The sequence below is a fragment of the Gouania willdenowi genome, chromosome 3 (genome assembly GCF_900634775.1).
Source record: "Gouania willdenowi chromosome 3, fGouWil2.1, whole genome shotgun sequence".
Classification (NCBI taxonomy): domain Eukaryota; kingdom Metazoa; phylum Chordata; class Actinopteri; order Blenniiformes; family Gobiesocidae; genus Gouania; species Gouania willdenowi.
Genome location: NC_041046.1, coordinates 42,957,897 through 42,972,314, shown reverse-complemented (window position 1 = coordinate 42,972,314; position 14,418 = coordinate 42,957,897). Strand labels below are relative to the sequence as shown.

At 38.3% G+C, this 14,418-nt stretch overlaps 1 protein-coding gene across 1 annotated transcript in view; it reads right to left on the bottom strand.

Moving 5' to 3' along the window:
- luzp2 (leucine zipper protein 2) overlaps window positions 1–11,732 on the bottom strand; it is a 117,354-nt gene extending 105,622 nt beyond the window's left edge. Inside the window, exon 1 of the mRNA XM_028443322.1 lies at window positions 11,407–11,732. Within this exon, the coding sequence (XP_028299123.1) occupies window positions 11,407–11,468 (62 nt within the window). The 5' untranslated portion in view covers window positions 11,469–11,732. The remainder of the gene's footprint in view (window positions 1–11,406) is intronic.
- Between the last annotated feature and the right edge of the window lie 2,686 nt (window positions 11,733–14,418).

The following is a 14,418-nucleotide window of genomic DNA, read 5'->3' as shown; positions in this document are numbered from 1 at the left end:
ATTTTGTGTGTTTTCAATGTGTGAGTTTCTGTTTCTTTAGGGCCTATGTTACAAATCTAGATTAGATTAATCTCCGTTAGCTGGCTTCAACTAACCAAACATTCCCCGTCAAACAGGAGCTGTCTTATTAACGTTGATCACAACATGCTAATTTAAGCTAAGTGATTACAGCCTCGCTAAGTGCGTGTTGTAGCGTCTGACCAATCAATGGAGAGAACTGTCAGACTGAGCGTCTTTACAATGAATGGAGGAACAGTTTATGATCTTAAACAAATATAATTATTATAAATCCATGATGACAGTGAAGAGCAACAGTGTTAGTGCAGCGCACAGCAGGAGGCGGAGCTTCTATACTCAGTATAAAATCCACTTCATAACTTGGTACTGACCAGGTTACTGAAGTTTAAAATGATGAATAATTATAATCCATAAAAGAACACTGTTGTTACAGAAAAGACAGGAATGAGAGAACTCAGACAGGAAGCTGCTGATACTGTTAATGTGTAAAAGTGTGAGATTATTTATGATATTAATCCATTAGATGATAAACAGACAGCGCTCTGCAGTTAAACTTTATTACAGCACACACGTGTTTCTATTCAAGTAGAACTCTATCACACACACTGGGATGAGAACACATTGTGTATGTTCCTGCTGATAATGTCAGCCCCAGCATATGAATGAATGAATGAATAAATAATTAATGACTTCAGCTGTCCGTGCATCAACACACAGACATCATCAGCTGACTGTAGATCAGTCCATCAGATATAAATCTATATCTTTCCTAAATGATGTCATCAGTAAATGAAAGGATTAATTTATAATTAATAATCTTCTTTATAAACTCAGCTGTCAGATCTGCACCAACCAGGATCATCTAACAATGGGCAGGTCGTTTTCTAAGAGATCTGATTGGTCAGGAGGCGGGGCTTTAGGACTCGCTAAGATTCTATCCAGAGAAAAACCTGGTCAGTGACCAGATTAGCCGTTCAGCATTAGTTGCCATAGTGATTAAGCTCCAGCGAGCTTTGTAGTCCAGCACACACTGATTAAATCCTGGAGGTTAGTGCAATAAGAGGTCATCTAGATTGTAGCTTACCCCCTTTGTATTTTTTGTTATAATTTCTGTTGTTTTTTTTCATTGATTTGTGAGTTTCTGTTCCTTTTTGTGTACTTTAGTCTTCATTTTGTGCATTTCTGTTGTCTTTTTGTGTGATTAAATGTCGATTTTAACAAATTAGTGTCTATTAATGTATTACGGTGATAATATTTACAGTCTTATGATGTATAAAACCGTGCAGAAGGAGAATTGGAGCCTTTCTCTTGATATAAAAAGAATAGAAGTGTTCATCCTCTTTGCTCTCTAACTACATTCTGTATTTGATTCGTTTGGTCTGAGCTTCTATTCGATCACAGAGCAGAGCTCCAGCTGTGTCTGCTGCTCAGTGAGACGTCATGTGGAGTTTCCTACGTCCAGATTGAATTTATTCATTGTCGCTGGTGAAAAGGAATCTTATTGATTGGATGTAAACGATGATGTGTGGCAGGATTCAGCTCAGCTAACACATGACGGATGAGGAATGAACACAAATAAAAGCTTCACAAATAAAACATCTGGGATTGTTTAAAGGAGCAGATTGTAGAAATAAATGTGTTTTTATAACAAAAACACTCAGAACTAAAATAGTACAATTATAGTAATATAAAAAATATAGACAAGCACATGTCCATACACATGTTATGTACATGTATGTATAAATATTAGGTGAAAATGGCATGGTACTTCATAATACAATACAATATATGATACGTGGTTCACGATGCCAATATTGTCACGATACAGCAATTTTATGATAATCAATTTATCGCAAGAAAGACACAAAATTACTTAAATAAAACACAAAAAGAGAAGAAATACACAAAATAACTCCAGAAATATGCAAAAGTACCAAAAAAACATAAACAAAATGACAGAAAAATATACACATTAACGATTAGGGGGGAATCCCAGCGTACCCCACGATACGATACGAGTTCATTTCTGGTTCATTTCAGTTTCAAAGAGTTCAACACAGACTGAAAAAAACAGTGAACAAAACGTGCATGAAGCCAAATGTATGTTTAAATGTAATGTCTGTGTGCTGTTCTCTCTTATATGTTCAGGTCTCTCTTTGTTTTCTACATGTGAAGGACACAATGTATCGGGGGCTTGTCCGGGATTTGTTTCAGCCCCTTTCAGGACCTGTTCCAACGTAAAAATATACCTATAAATGTCAATGATAATTGATATGTCACAAGAAAGCCATAACATATGACTTTACAAAAAAACACAGAAGGAAAAAAAATACACAAAGGACAAAAAATACACAAAAGGAGAATAAAATAGACAAAATGACTTCAGAAATGTACAAAATGATGCACAAAATCATTCCAGTACAAAAGGACGACAAAAATATAATCATCAGAGATGTCCGGGATATGTTTCAGTTCCTTTCAGGACCTGTCCCAATGTAAATACAGGCCTATAAAGGTACATCTGTAGATTTATGAAAATAGACAGACGTCAGCTGTTATCTCTATCATAGATCTATAGGCCTGCACAGCCCTGTTCATATAAAACTCTACTTATGACTAATGCTAACAGCAGTGATGTTTCTCTAGTGATACGTAGCTTTAAAGCTGATCATTCCACTCAAAGCGTGCAGTGTTCTGACTGTAATGATCCTCTTAAATAAAAAGTATGATTTTAGCTCTGAAAGGAGTCGGCACGGTTATTAATCCAACAAAGTAATATTAAATAAAACATCCGGCGTGTCAGCGTTAAGTAGGTGTTTATAAGCGTGGGTAAGAAAAGCACACAGCAGTGATTTAATCCACACTAATGTTCATTAATAATTCCTCAGTGTCATAAACGGCCTCGTTTTACTGTTTGACCCACTGACTGTAGGGAGCTGCTAACAACTGTGTGTACATTACCACTGTATGTATATTACATTACAACTGTATAAAACAGTGGTTCTCAACATTTTCAATAGATGGTCCATTGTTCTATGATATGATGTGATAACCACATTTATTTATTCATCTGAATAATATCCACTGTTATCCAGGAAGTTTATTATTGTTTGGGCCATTGTATTTAGTCATCTTAAACATGGAAATCCTTCTTTTAATCAGAAATAAAATGAGTTAAAAGTGATCAAAAATGGGGGAAAAGGTGGTAAAATGGGATTTTGAAATAACGCCAAAATTGGTAAAAAGTTGTAAATTGTGGCTAATGGAATTTAAAAAACATTGAAATTTGTGAATGTGGTTTAATATAAAATGTGGTAAAAATGGGTTAAAAGTGACAATAATGGGTCAACATATGTGACATGAGGTGGAAAAGTGGTGGAAAGGGTTTATAAGTGATGAACATGTCTGTAAAGTGGAAAAAAGTTTACTGTTCTGTGGGACATAGTATATAGTCATCTTAAAGATGTAAATTATTGTTCTAATCAGAAATAAAATGGGTTAAAAGTGAAAAATGTGCAGAAAAGGCATTGAAATGTGATGAAGTGTCAGAAATGGGAATAATGTAGTAAAATGCAATAAAAGGAGCAAAAATATAGAGAGAAAAAGTGATGAAAACAGGTTAAAATTTTGAAAGTTTGGTGTAGTTGTATAAAAAGGCTAAAAATAAGCAAAAATGGGCTGGAATTGTAATAGTCTTAGTTACTTGAAGGCATCTGGTGACCCCCCCTCCCAGTGTCTCACAACCCCAAATGGGGTCCTGACTCCAAGGTTGAGAACCCCCAGGTACATAACAGCTCTGTGTAGATTACACACATTTAACACTGTGGGAACCGTCACACACACACACACACACACACACACACACACACACACACACACACACACACACACACACACACACACACACACACACACACACACACACACACACACACACACACACACACACACACACACACACACACACACGCACACGCACACACACACACAAAGAGACTTCATTAAAATCAAACGACAAAGTACTTTGAAAATGTGTCACTTCCTGTCACTTCGTGCACTTTCATGTTGGTGAAAAAGGTTTAAATCAGTGCTGACGTTGTCGACTAATTTTTCCCATCATTGAGTCGCTGACATTATAATAGAATCAGATTGTTTTCAGTGTTATTTACTGATGCGAGAAATAAACTGAGTTTAACATGTCATCAAGGATGTCCCAGTGTGTGTGTGTGTGTGTGTGTGTGTGTGTGTGTGTGTGTGTGCGCGTGTGTGTCGTGACACCCTGAAAGCCTTAAGTTTCTCATATGCGTCATAAACAGAGTGAGTTTTCCCACCCAAAAACTGACATGACCCCTGTATTTTTTCTCATTTCTTAGCTCAGTGGTTCCCAAACTTCCTGTAATGCCCCGTTTGAAGAATGAATGAATGACTATTCTTAAATCTCATGAAAATTAACATAAAATTTACATTAAAATTAACCCTAACCCTAAAGATTGAAGCCTCTAAACATTTGTTTCTGGCTTGTTTTGTTCTTTTGTAATCAGCTGTTGAATAGAGCAAGTTTTACACAAATCTTCAGTTTCAGAGCAAAAAGCTGAGAAAAAAGCCTTTTGTAAAAAAAACACTGTCAGTGACAACTCTAACATCTGAACATTGTTTCCTTATATATATATATATATATATATATATATATAAAAAACACTGAGACAGGGCTTTTGATGGCAAAATTATTATTTATCTATCTATGTCAGAGTTGAATGGATTTCTTACTGTATTTTGGCATTCCTCCAACTTTCTCTCCCGTCAGTCTGTACACACGCAACTTCCTCTTCCTCCCAGACATACAGTGTCACTGCGTCCCCCGTTCTTGTTATGGTTTTATCTCACCATCGCCACACTATCCATGAGTTCCACACATGCTCTGGTCGTGTGTGCGCTGCTGGGAACGTCAACTCTCGTACGTAGCGCCATTTTCTGTCTCATAAACTCCTTTCCTCCTCTCCCTCTGAGCTCTGCTGAGCACAGCTGATCTCTCATCCAAAGGTGCTGCTACCTCCTACATGTCACCTACAGTATTATTTTGCTGTCTGGCTCATAGGCCGGGGGTATTTTTGTGTCACTTTTTCCCAGTCGGAGGTCAGAACATCCAGAGCTCACATTTCCTTTGTTATTTCCACTAGAGCTGAACATCGCCTGACGATACGATATGATTCATCATGTCATGATAATATATATCCTGATACTAAACAATACAATACACATCAGGCATATCAATAATTACAAATTTCACCTTTACAAAGTACAAAATGTTATGAAATACAAATTATTTCTTTTTTCATAAACTTGTGAGAACAACTAAATGATAACTAACTGTAATTCAAGCACAAATATCAAAAATAAGTGATAAGTTTATCAAACTGTCAAATTACATTTAAAAAAAAGTGTAACTTTTGTTTCTACTGCAGATTCTGATTCTGTTAAGTTCTTAAATTCTTTAATAAAAACTAACCACATACATCTATAAAAGTGTCCAGTATGTTTTATGAAAATAAAGCTAAAATACATTGAGGAGTGAGTTAGTTTAACAAGGTCTGATGGTGCGTTCACTGACAACTAGTGACAGGGACTTTATGAGCTATGCTAATGTTAGCGAAATTTAAAAAAAAAAAAATTTGTTAAACATGCTTAAAAATCAACATCATGTGGTAAAATATTGCGATGTATCGCAGAATTGATTTTTTCTTACACCTTTAATTTCAACAGATTTGCACGCCAGACCATTCCTCCACAGCGCCCCCTTGATGCTCTGATTGGTCGTTTTTCTAACGCTGACATGAAGGTTGATCACATGTTTCTGTGGCCCCGCCCCCTGTGATTCTGTCCATGTCCTGTCTTTGTGCTGAGACTCACTGAAATCATCCTCTATTAAAACCCACTTAGCTTCGTTGATGACCTCATCCATTCATGGAGAGCTGCTTTCCTCAGAAAGGCTCAGCACAGAGCCACAGGCCCTTTGAGGTGATCTCCATGTGCTAATTGGGAGTGGGAGGCCGTACATTGGGCAGGTCAGCAGAGATGCTATCAGAGCGCTTCAGCGACCATGTCACGAAAAGTAATTAACAGAACCCACAGATTTAAGAGGCTTTTTATTACGTACTTTGTTCCTGAACTCCACATTAAACTCCAGCTTCACAGAACTCACCTGTAGCTTTAAGAAGAACAGGAAGAACCTAAAGATGCTTTGAAACACATCTGTGGCTTTGCTTTTACAAAACTACATTCACACGAGGGTCATTTTATGTCATCTTAATAATAAATGTAGGAAGTTCTGCGTGTGTGTTTGTGGAGCAAATTTCTCCCTGACGTGGTGTCTGTTTGACCTGAAACTTTTCTGACTGCTTGCACATACGCCGAGTGTGTGTATCCATTATTTTAGACTCATTTGGTGAATACGTTTCAAAACATTCATTTTATTTTTATTTTGAAATCACAGTGGAATCAACGCTGGTTACACCGGACGGAGGGTTTGACTGGTGTTATGGTCTGAGTCATACTGAGATTGTATATGCACGTATAAGTGCATGTGTGCACATGCGCACTATTGGAAAAATGAATTTTTGCTAAAATAAAAAAAATAATTTTTTGTTTATTTTTGTTTTCAAAGTGAACGGACACGTGTTTTATTTGTTTATTGGATTATGTTCGGGTTATAATCTGAGGTAAACTCAGTATGTGACACCGGAGAGGAGGGGAAGGGGGGGGGTGATATACTAGCAAAACTCTCAAGTCTCACGGATTGGGGCGTGAGACACACATGTTTCAGCCTGATGTGAGTCACTGAGTGAGTGCGTGCGCGCGCGGCTGATGCACGTGGGTGGAGTCCACGGAGGAGAGCTGGACAGTTAGCGAGTACACACACGTGGGTGCATGTGGAAGAGCTGCTAATGGAAATGTGAAAGTGCCCCTTAGAAAACAGACCTGTGTACAGTCAGCCTTTACTGTACAGGGCGCTAAACTCTGGAACTCCTCGTCTCCTGAGCTGAAACAGGACTTATCGTAGATCTGGAGGCTTTTAAAAATGAACTAAAGCGTGTTTTAAAAAGAGTGCAATCATTTTAAAATGGACTCAAATGCATTTCTTTTGTGTAATGAATCCGTGTATCATTCGTTCATTCGTTTTTTTCATTATGTAACAAAAACATGAAAAACAAAAAAAAAACACTCATTATTTGATATTTGTTTCCAAAACCAAAATGAAAAAACAGAAAACGCCTTGTTTTTCAAATTCACGCTCTTTTGCTTCTGTACAGAAAACAGAAAACGAACACCTTTATTCATTTTCTCCATCACCGATTGGCCAAAGTACGTGACCCAGAAGTGTACTCTCATCCGACGCTAACGGCAGTTCGGCGTGACATGATCGCTGCTTCCAAAAGATATCTCTTCCGGGTCACGTACTTTGGCATTTTCCATTTTTTCATTTTGGTTTTGGAAACAAATATCAAATAATGAGTGTTTTTTTTGTTTTTCATGTTTATGTTGCATAATGAAAAACTAATGAACGAATGATACACGGATTGTAATGCATTTCCTTTGTATAATGTCAGAATGAATGTCACTGTAAATGTATTCTGTATTTTCTATGTGAATTTGAAAAGCCCTTCTACACACACGCGCACACACACACACACACACTATTCTCAGTATGCTCGCTAAATTACATCCGTTTGTTTATTAATTACTAACCTTGGATGATAATCATCCCTGCACTAAAAAATGTTAAATGCCAAATAAATAGTTTTATTTGTACAAATGTGTGTCTTTTATTATAGAATTAAATCAGATAAATCACACACACTATTTTATTTTGCACCCACAAATAAACCCTTTATACATAGTACAGTGTATGTACACCTCTTTGTACATACAACCTTCAAACACATACTCATTTAGCAATAATTGACTACTCTACTTAAGCTCCTCCCACAATATGAATACATACTTCCAACGAGCACTGTACTAGTTTAAACTAATTTAAATGACATCGCACACACTTTGGCCTAAAATAAAATACAGAAATTTTAACGAATTATTCCAAAATTATTCAATATTCACACTGTGAAAAACTAATAAACAATAAATGACTATCAGACACAGAGCCAAGCTACAGTGGCCTCATGCAAGGGATTTTTAATCTCCATGAGACGTGAAATAACCCAAAGTTTGGGTCAAAAATAAAAAAAAATTAAAAATCACATAAGAAAATCTGTTTTATATCTTAAAAAACTAACCTTTATACCTGAGGCAGGCAAACTTTTATCACAGCGGGGCCAAAAAAAGTGTTTGTTTGATCAGAAGGTCACATGATCAACATTCATGTCAGCATTTAAAATAATTTGTTCTTTTGTGTATTTTTTCCTCTAAAATATGTGTTTTTTGGAGTCATATTGTGTATTAATGGTGTCATTTTGCATTTTTTGGAGTAATTTTTATGTATTTCTGTCATTTTGCTTGTTTGTCAGTACTGTAGGTTTGCTGAGTCATTTTTTTGTGTTTTTCTTGTCTTTTTGGGTCGTTTTGTTGACATTTTCTGTAATTTTATATATTTCCTGAGTACTTTTGTGCATTACTATTGTCTTTTTTTTCATTTTGGTTGTACTTTTGTGTGTTTTTGCAGTATTTTCTGTGTTTTTCTCTTGTCTTATACTGTAGTTTCCTAAAATGTTGTAATTTTATTTTCTAATGTATTCTTGCTTTTGTTTTGTGTACTTTTATGTGATTTTGCACATTTACTTTGGGGGCCGCATGTGGCCCCCGGGCCACCAGTTGCCTATGTCTGCTTCATACTATAAATTAAAACAGATCAGATTTTTTCTTAGATTATGGGTCAATGAACAATTGAGTATCTGGCATGTCCACCAGATACAGTAGGATGTATAGCTGACTTTTTTTATGACTTTAGAATCAGAATCAGAAAAGTTTTTAAACAAACTAAAAATAGTGCATGTTTATATCCTGCTTCATAGTACAGAGAATGTTTGGTTAGGTGAAGCTAATGGAGATAAATCAGGATATATTGATCCAGGATATATTGATCCAGGATATATTGATCCAGCTTCAGAGTAACACTGCACACAATAACACACAGAACAAAAAAACACAGAGAAGAAAGGAGGAGAAAGTGGAAACATATTAGAGGTAAAAAAAAAAGATTGTGTCGCCCACGGCTCAGATTAATGCTCAGGTTTGTAGTGTTTGTTAATGTACGAAGCTAAACCATCTGTGCATTGTCTGATTATTGGACAAAGTCAATGTATGAGCTGTAAATAATAGTAGAAACTGGCATATTATTCATTCTTATTTAAGTCAGCGTTGGTTCACAGCTCATTATCAGCTCATTATCGGCTCCTTCATCACACACCGGATTCTGTGTTTGTCTGGTTCCACTTCACCGTGCTGCTGCTGCTGCTTCTATTCTTTAGTTATTGTCTCGTACTTTCTCCATCAGGGCTGCTTTTATGGAGCTCAGAGCCTGGAGCCAGCATCCGCTCACAGCTCACCACCAGGAACGTGGAAAAATTACAGCACCGTACGTTTGTGTTCCCCACGGCGGGAAGAGAACGTGTTTCTCTCTGAGATCTGTTCACGATAAGATGTGAGACGATAGAACAGAGAGAGGGTTTAGGATGGAGCTGCAGCACTAAAACACACACACACACACACCCCGGTAGAAATACACTCACACACACACCAGCAGAAATATACACACACACACTCTCACACCAGCAGAAATACACACACACACACCAGCAAGTATTTAACCATTCAAAACAAACCTTTGCACCAAACAGGTTTAGATAATGAACAGATTTGAGCTTTTATGATGAAAAACTGCATTCGGGGGCTTGTCCAGGATCTAAAGAAATCAAATAAAGAGGTCTTACCAGTTTAATGACTTTCTGCTGTGTGTCTGTCACGTTTTAGTGACTGACAGATACTGGAACTACCGCAGGAATCCAAGAATAAACACAATTTAAGACTTTTCAGAGATCGTACGTCTTTGGTTTGAGCTTTTATGATTAAAAACAGAACGAGTTGAGCTTTGAGACGTGTTTTAAAAACAAGAAAACTAGGGATGAACTCGTCGTATTAGCAACATCTCACCACTTTACACCATGACTATCTGCCTAAAGCGTCTAGAGATGAATCTAAAGACTGTTTCCCACGTCCAGTACATCTACCGTACGTCCTTGTACCGGTATTAGTCATTTATTTGGTCTCTCCCACATTCTGCTACATTGAGCCACTTCCAGTGACTTTTGGGACAGACATCCTTCTTTACTGTGGAGTTAGCAGTCATGCAGAGCATTCGTCTGTTTAACAGAAACCAACAGTAGGAAACCTTTGCACCAAACAGGTTTAGATCAAACAGATCGTACATCTTTGCTTTGAGCTGATTGAGCACAAAAGCAGATTTCAAACCTTATCGTATCACTACAAGCACAGAACCCTGAACAGGAAAGCTGGAATATGTCAGCTTGTGTGGATATCAAAGTGTTGGTCTGAGGTGTGAGACATGAGCGCGAGCGTGAGAAATGGTTAGCAGTAACGTTCCTGAGGAAACGCCACAATGTAAAGCTTCTGCACAGCAGCCACGCTCCATGGAACACGCTGCACCAGGAAAACACCAGGAAAACAGGACAGAGGAGCCAAAGCCTGACGGGAGCAGAGAGGGAAAGAAGTGCACAGTAGAGTGCAGAGTAGAGTGCACGGTGGAGTGCACGGTGGAGTGCACGGTGTGGATCCCGCACTCAGTCCTCATTAGGGGGCAGCGTGTCAGCCACAAGATGGATGATCGTATCAATGCTTTAATTAATCATCACAACTCACATTGCTCACACATTCATTCCTCTGCTCACACACACGTAGATACACACACGCAGACACACACACACACACACACACACACACACACATGCACACACTGCAACACAAGCCTCCTTGTCTCTTTCTCACACTTCAACTTCCAAAGCAGCAGAAACGAGTCGAGGGACGATTCAGATAAAATGTCCAGGCACTAGAGTGTCCACCCCCTTAGCATGGGGACGGTCTCCCCACCACACTGAGGATGGTCTCCCCTTAGCATGGGGACGGTCTCCCCACCACACTGAGGATGGTAACCCCTTAGCATGGGGACGGACTCCCACTAGCCAGGGGACGGTCTCCCCACTACACTGGGGACCGTCTCCCACCACACTGAGGATGGTCTCCTCTTAACATGGGGACGGTCCCCCACCAGCCAGAGGACGATCTCCCACCAGTTCAACAGATGTCTCGTCTCTCCACAGGAAGTCTTTATTGACAGACACATGAACCTCTCTGGTGTCCTACCTTGTGTTGAGGCTCACGACTGGACACAGGAGCAGGAAGAAGATCCCCTGGAAGAAATTCATGTCTGTACGTCTCTGTCTCTGTCTCTCGTCCCTGTTCCCTGGTCTCTAGTCTCTAGCCCCTACTTCCTGTTCCCTGGTCCCTTTTCCTTGTTTCCTGTTCTGTTCTCTGTTCTGATGCTGCTTTGCTGCCTCTGCGACTCTCTCCGCCTCGTTCTGTAGCGCTCCCACGCGCTGCTCCTGGTTTTTAATACGTGCTCTCTCTCTCTTTCTCTCTCTCACACACACACACACACACACACATGCAGCGGCGAGGCAGACGATGTAACCCAGTGGCAAAGGAGGAGGAGGAGGAGGAGGAAGAGGCTGTTCTTTAAATAACACAGGGACACGGGTGGGACGCACCGACAGGGCAACGACACAAAGGAGAACAACTAGAGCCACAAAGGAAGGTCAACATAACACAAGCAGCTACCCGTGACTTCATCATCATCATCATCACTGATTGGCTCACCTGTTTATTAGTGATGGTTCTCACTCCTTTTCATGGTGTGTGTGTGTGTGTGTGTGTGTGTGTGTGTGTGTGTGTGTGTGTGTGTGTGTGTGTGTGTGTGTGTGTGTGTGTGTGTGTGTGTGTGTAAGTGACCAACACTGACAGGAAGCAATGAAAATCATCCCTAAACACGTTCTAGTTCTAGTTCTTACCCATAATGCATCAGCCTGAGGAAAACACAAAGACCGTTCAATCATACGTAACTATTTTTATTGTTAAATGTTTTTCCAATTTATTAATGTTTCATCCATTTGCAAAGATCTCTCCAATCCAATATATCTTCAATGTAACGTCTGAATAACAATAAATAACTATTTATCATCTATAAATCCATGTATTAGGGCTGACACTTTAATTTAATATAAACTCTGATTCCACAGAAAACATTTTTTCTTTCCGAGAAACAAAAGTTGAGTCACACATTTATAGAAACAATATACGACACATAATATGAGACAACGTTCCATAAAACATCAGTGAGTCACTGACATTTATTCAAACTGCACATCAAAGTGGAAATAAATATACATTCTGTGGAGAAATATGGATATAGTGAGTTATTAGTCATTTTAGTCAGTTTTTTCCCCTTTAATCCTGTTTGTGTGTCTATGGTGTTTTTAGGTTCTTTTTTATTTTTTGTTCTTATAGTGTGTGTTTTTTTTTGTCCCTGAGGATTTTTTCAGTCATTTTGTCTGAATTTTTTTAGTCTAGTATTAGTCTATTTTAGTCTGTTTATAGTCCTTCTAGTCTTTTATTAGTGTATTTTTAGTCTATTTGTAGCCCTTTGAGTTTATTTGTATTACTTTTTAGTTCTTTAGTTGAGTCAAAATATTTCATCAAAATATCACTGAAACACACAAGATACTAAAATAAAACAGAAAAAAAAATGTGTCCAATAATAGAAACTGAAAAATAGAAAACATCTCGCCTTTATTTTACTACTTATTTATTACTTATTTCTACTGGTGTGTGTGTGTGTGTGTGTGTGTGTGTGTGTGTGTGTTGGACTGCTTTTCTACATCATATCGAGCTGCAGACTGTGTGGTGAGTTTCTCGTGAATGGAGAGTGAAAAAGTGAATTTTAAATGTGCATCAGGAATAAGAGCAGAAGTCAGTGTTCTCTGCGTGTTTCTGTGTGTTTAGTGCACGTAGACGTAAACGTGGACAGGCCTGTGATTGGAAGTCGCTCTCACTGTGAGGAGCAGCTGAAAGTGCTTTAGCCGTGATTAGTGCGATTCAGTGAGAATAAAAGCTTTAACTGCTGTGATTAAATAAGAGAACATTCCCTAAATGTCCCCATGGATCTCCCCCCCTTATACCCCCCCCCACACACACACACACACACACACACACACACACACACACTAATGAACAAATCAAAGAGAATATGGTGCAAACAAAGTGGCTTAGCACTTAGGAGTGCGTGTGCGTGCGTGCGTGTGCGTGTGTGTGTGTGTGTGTGTGTGGGGGGGGGGGGGGGGGCAGGTGAAACCACAAGCATGGAAAGAATTTAGGATTATCCAATATTTGACTAAATTAATCCAAAACCACACACAATCACAACTCAAATACACAAAATGTCTCCAAAAACATGTAAAATACACAAACATTACTCAAAAAACACATAAATCAACAACAAACATAATATAACAAAAGAAATGGATTGAATAATAAAGATACACACAGTTGCTCCAAAAACTACACAAAATGACCACTAAAATACAAAACAACACTTCCAAAATGACTCCAGAAACATACAAAACAGTTAGATTTTAGTATTTTTGTATTGATTTTGTGTGATTTTGTAAACATTTTGTTTGGATTTTCTTGTGTTTTTGTATATTTTTGAGTCATAGAAGTTGTAACTATAGTTAAAGGATCAGTTTGTTTTTAAGTCTGTTGTGTGTTCTCTCACATACACTATGAACTTTAAGAATAAGTACATTTGTGGTGTTTAAAACGGACCAACAGTCAAACCCAGTGTGATTCCAAATAATTGCCCGTCAGCGTCGTCGTGTTTCTTTTGGTCCAAACTGTCCCTTGTCCTTTATATCATTCTGCTTTCTATCATTCTGTGTTCTATCATTCTGCTTTCTATCATTCTGTGTTCTATCATTCTGTTTTCTATCATTCTGTTTTCTATCCTCGTGTTAACGGAGCTTTAGAAGAGAACTGAATGAGCGCCAAAATGTGTGTTTACAGAGAGTTAGAGAGAGGAGGAAAAGCTGGGAAAAAAACATGCGTTCTCATGCATAAATTTACATTCCCAACAAGAAGAAGATGAAAGAGAAGGAGAGAGAGAGCAGCTTAAGGCTGAAAACTTGCTTTTACAGATTAGAGCTCAGATAAAACCTCAATATCACGTCTGTAACAAGCAGCACCAGCAACAATACTAGTAAACACTCAACCAGTAAACACTGAACCAGTCTGAAAAGATTCATCATCCCTCACCTGAAAACA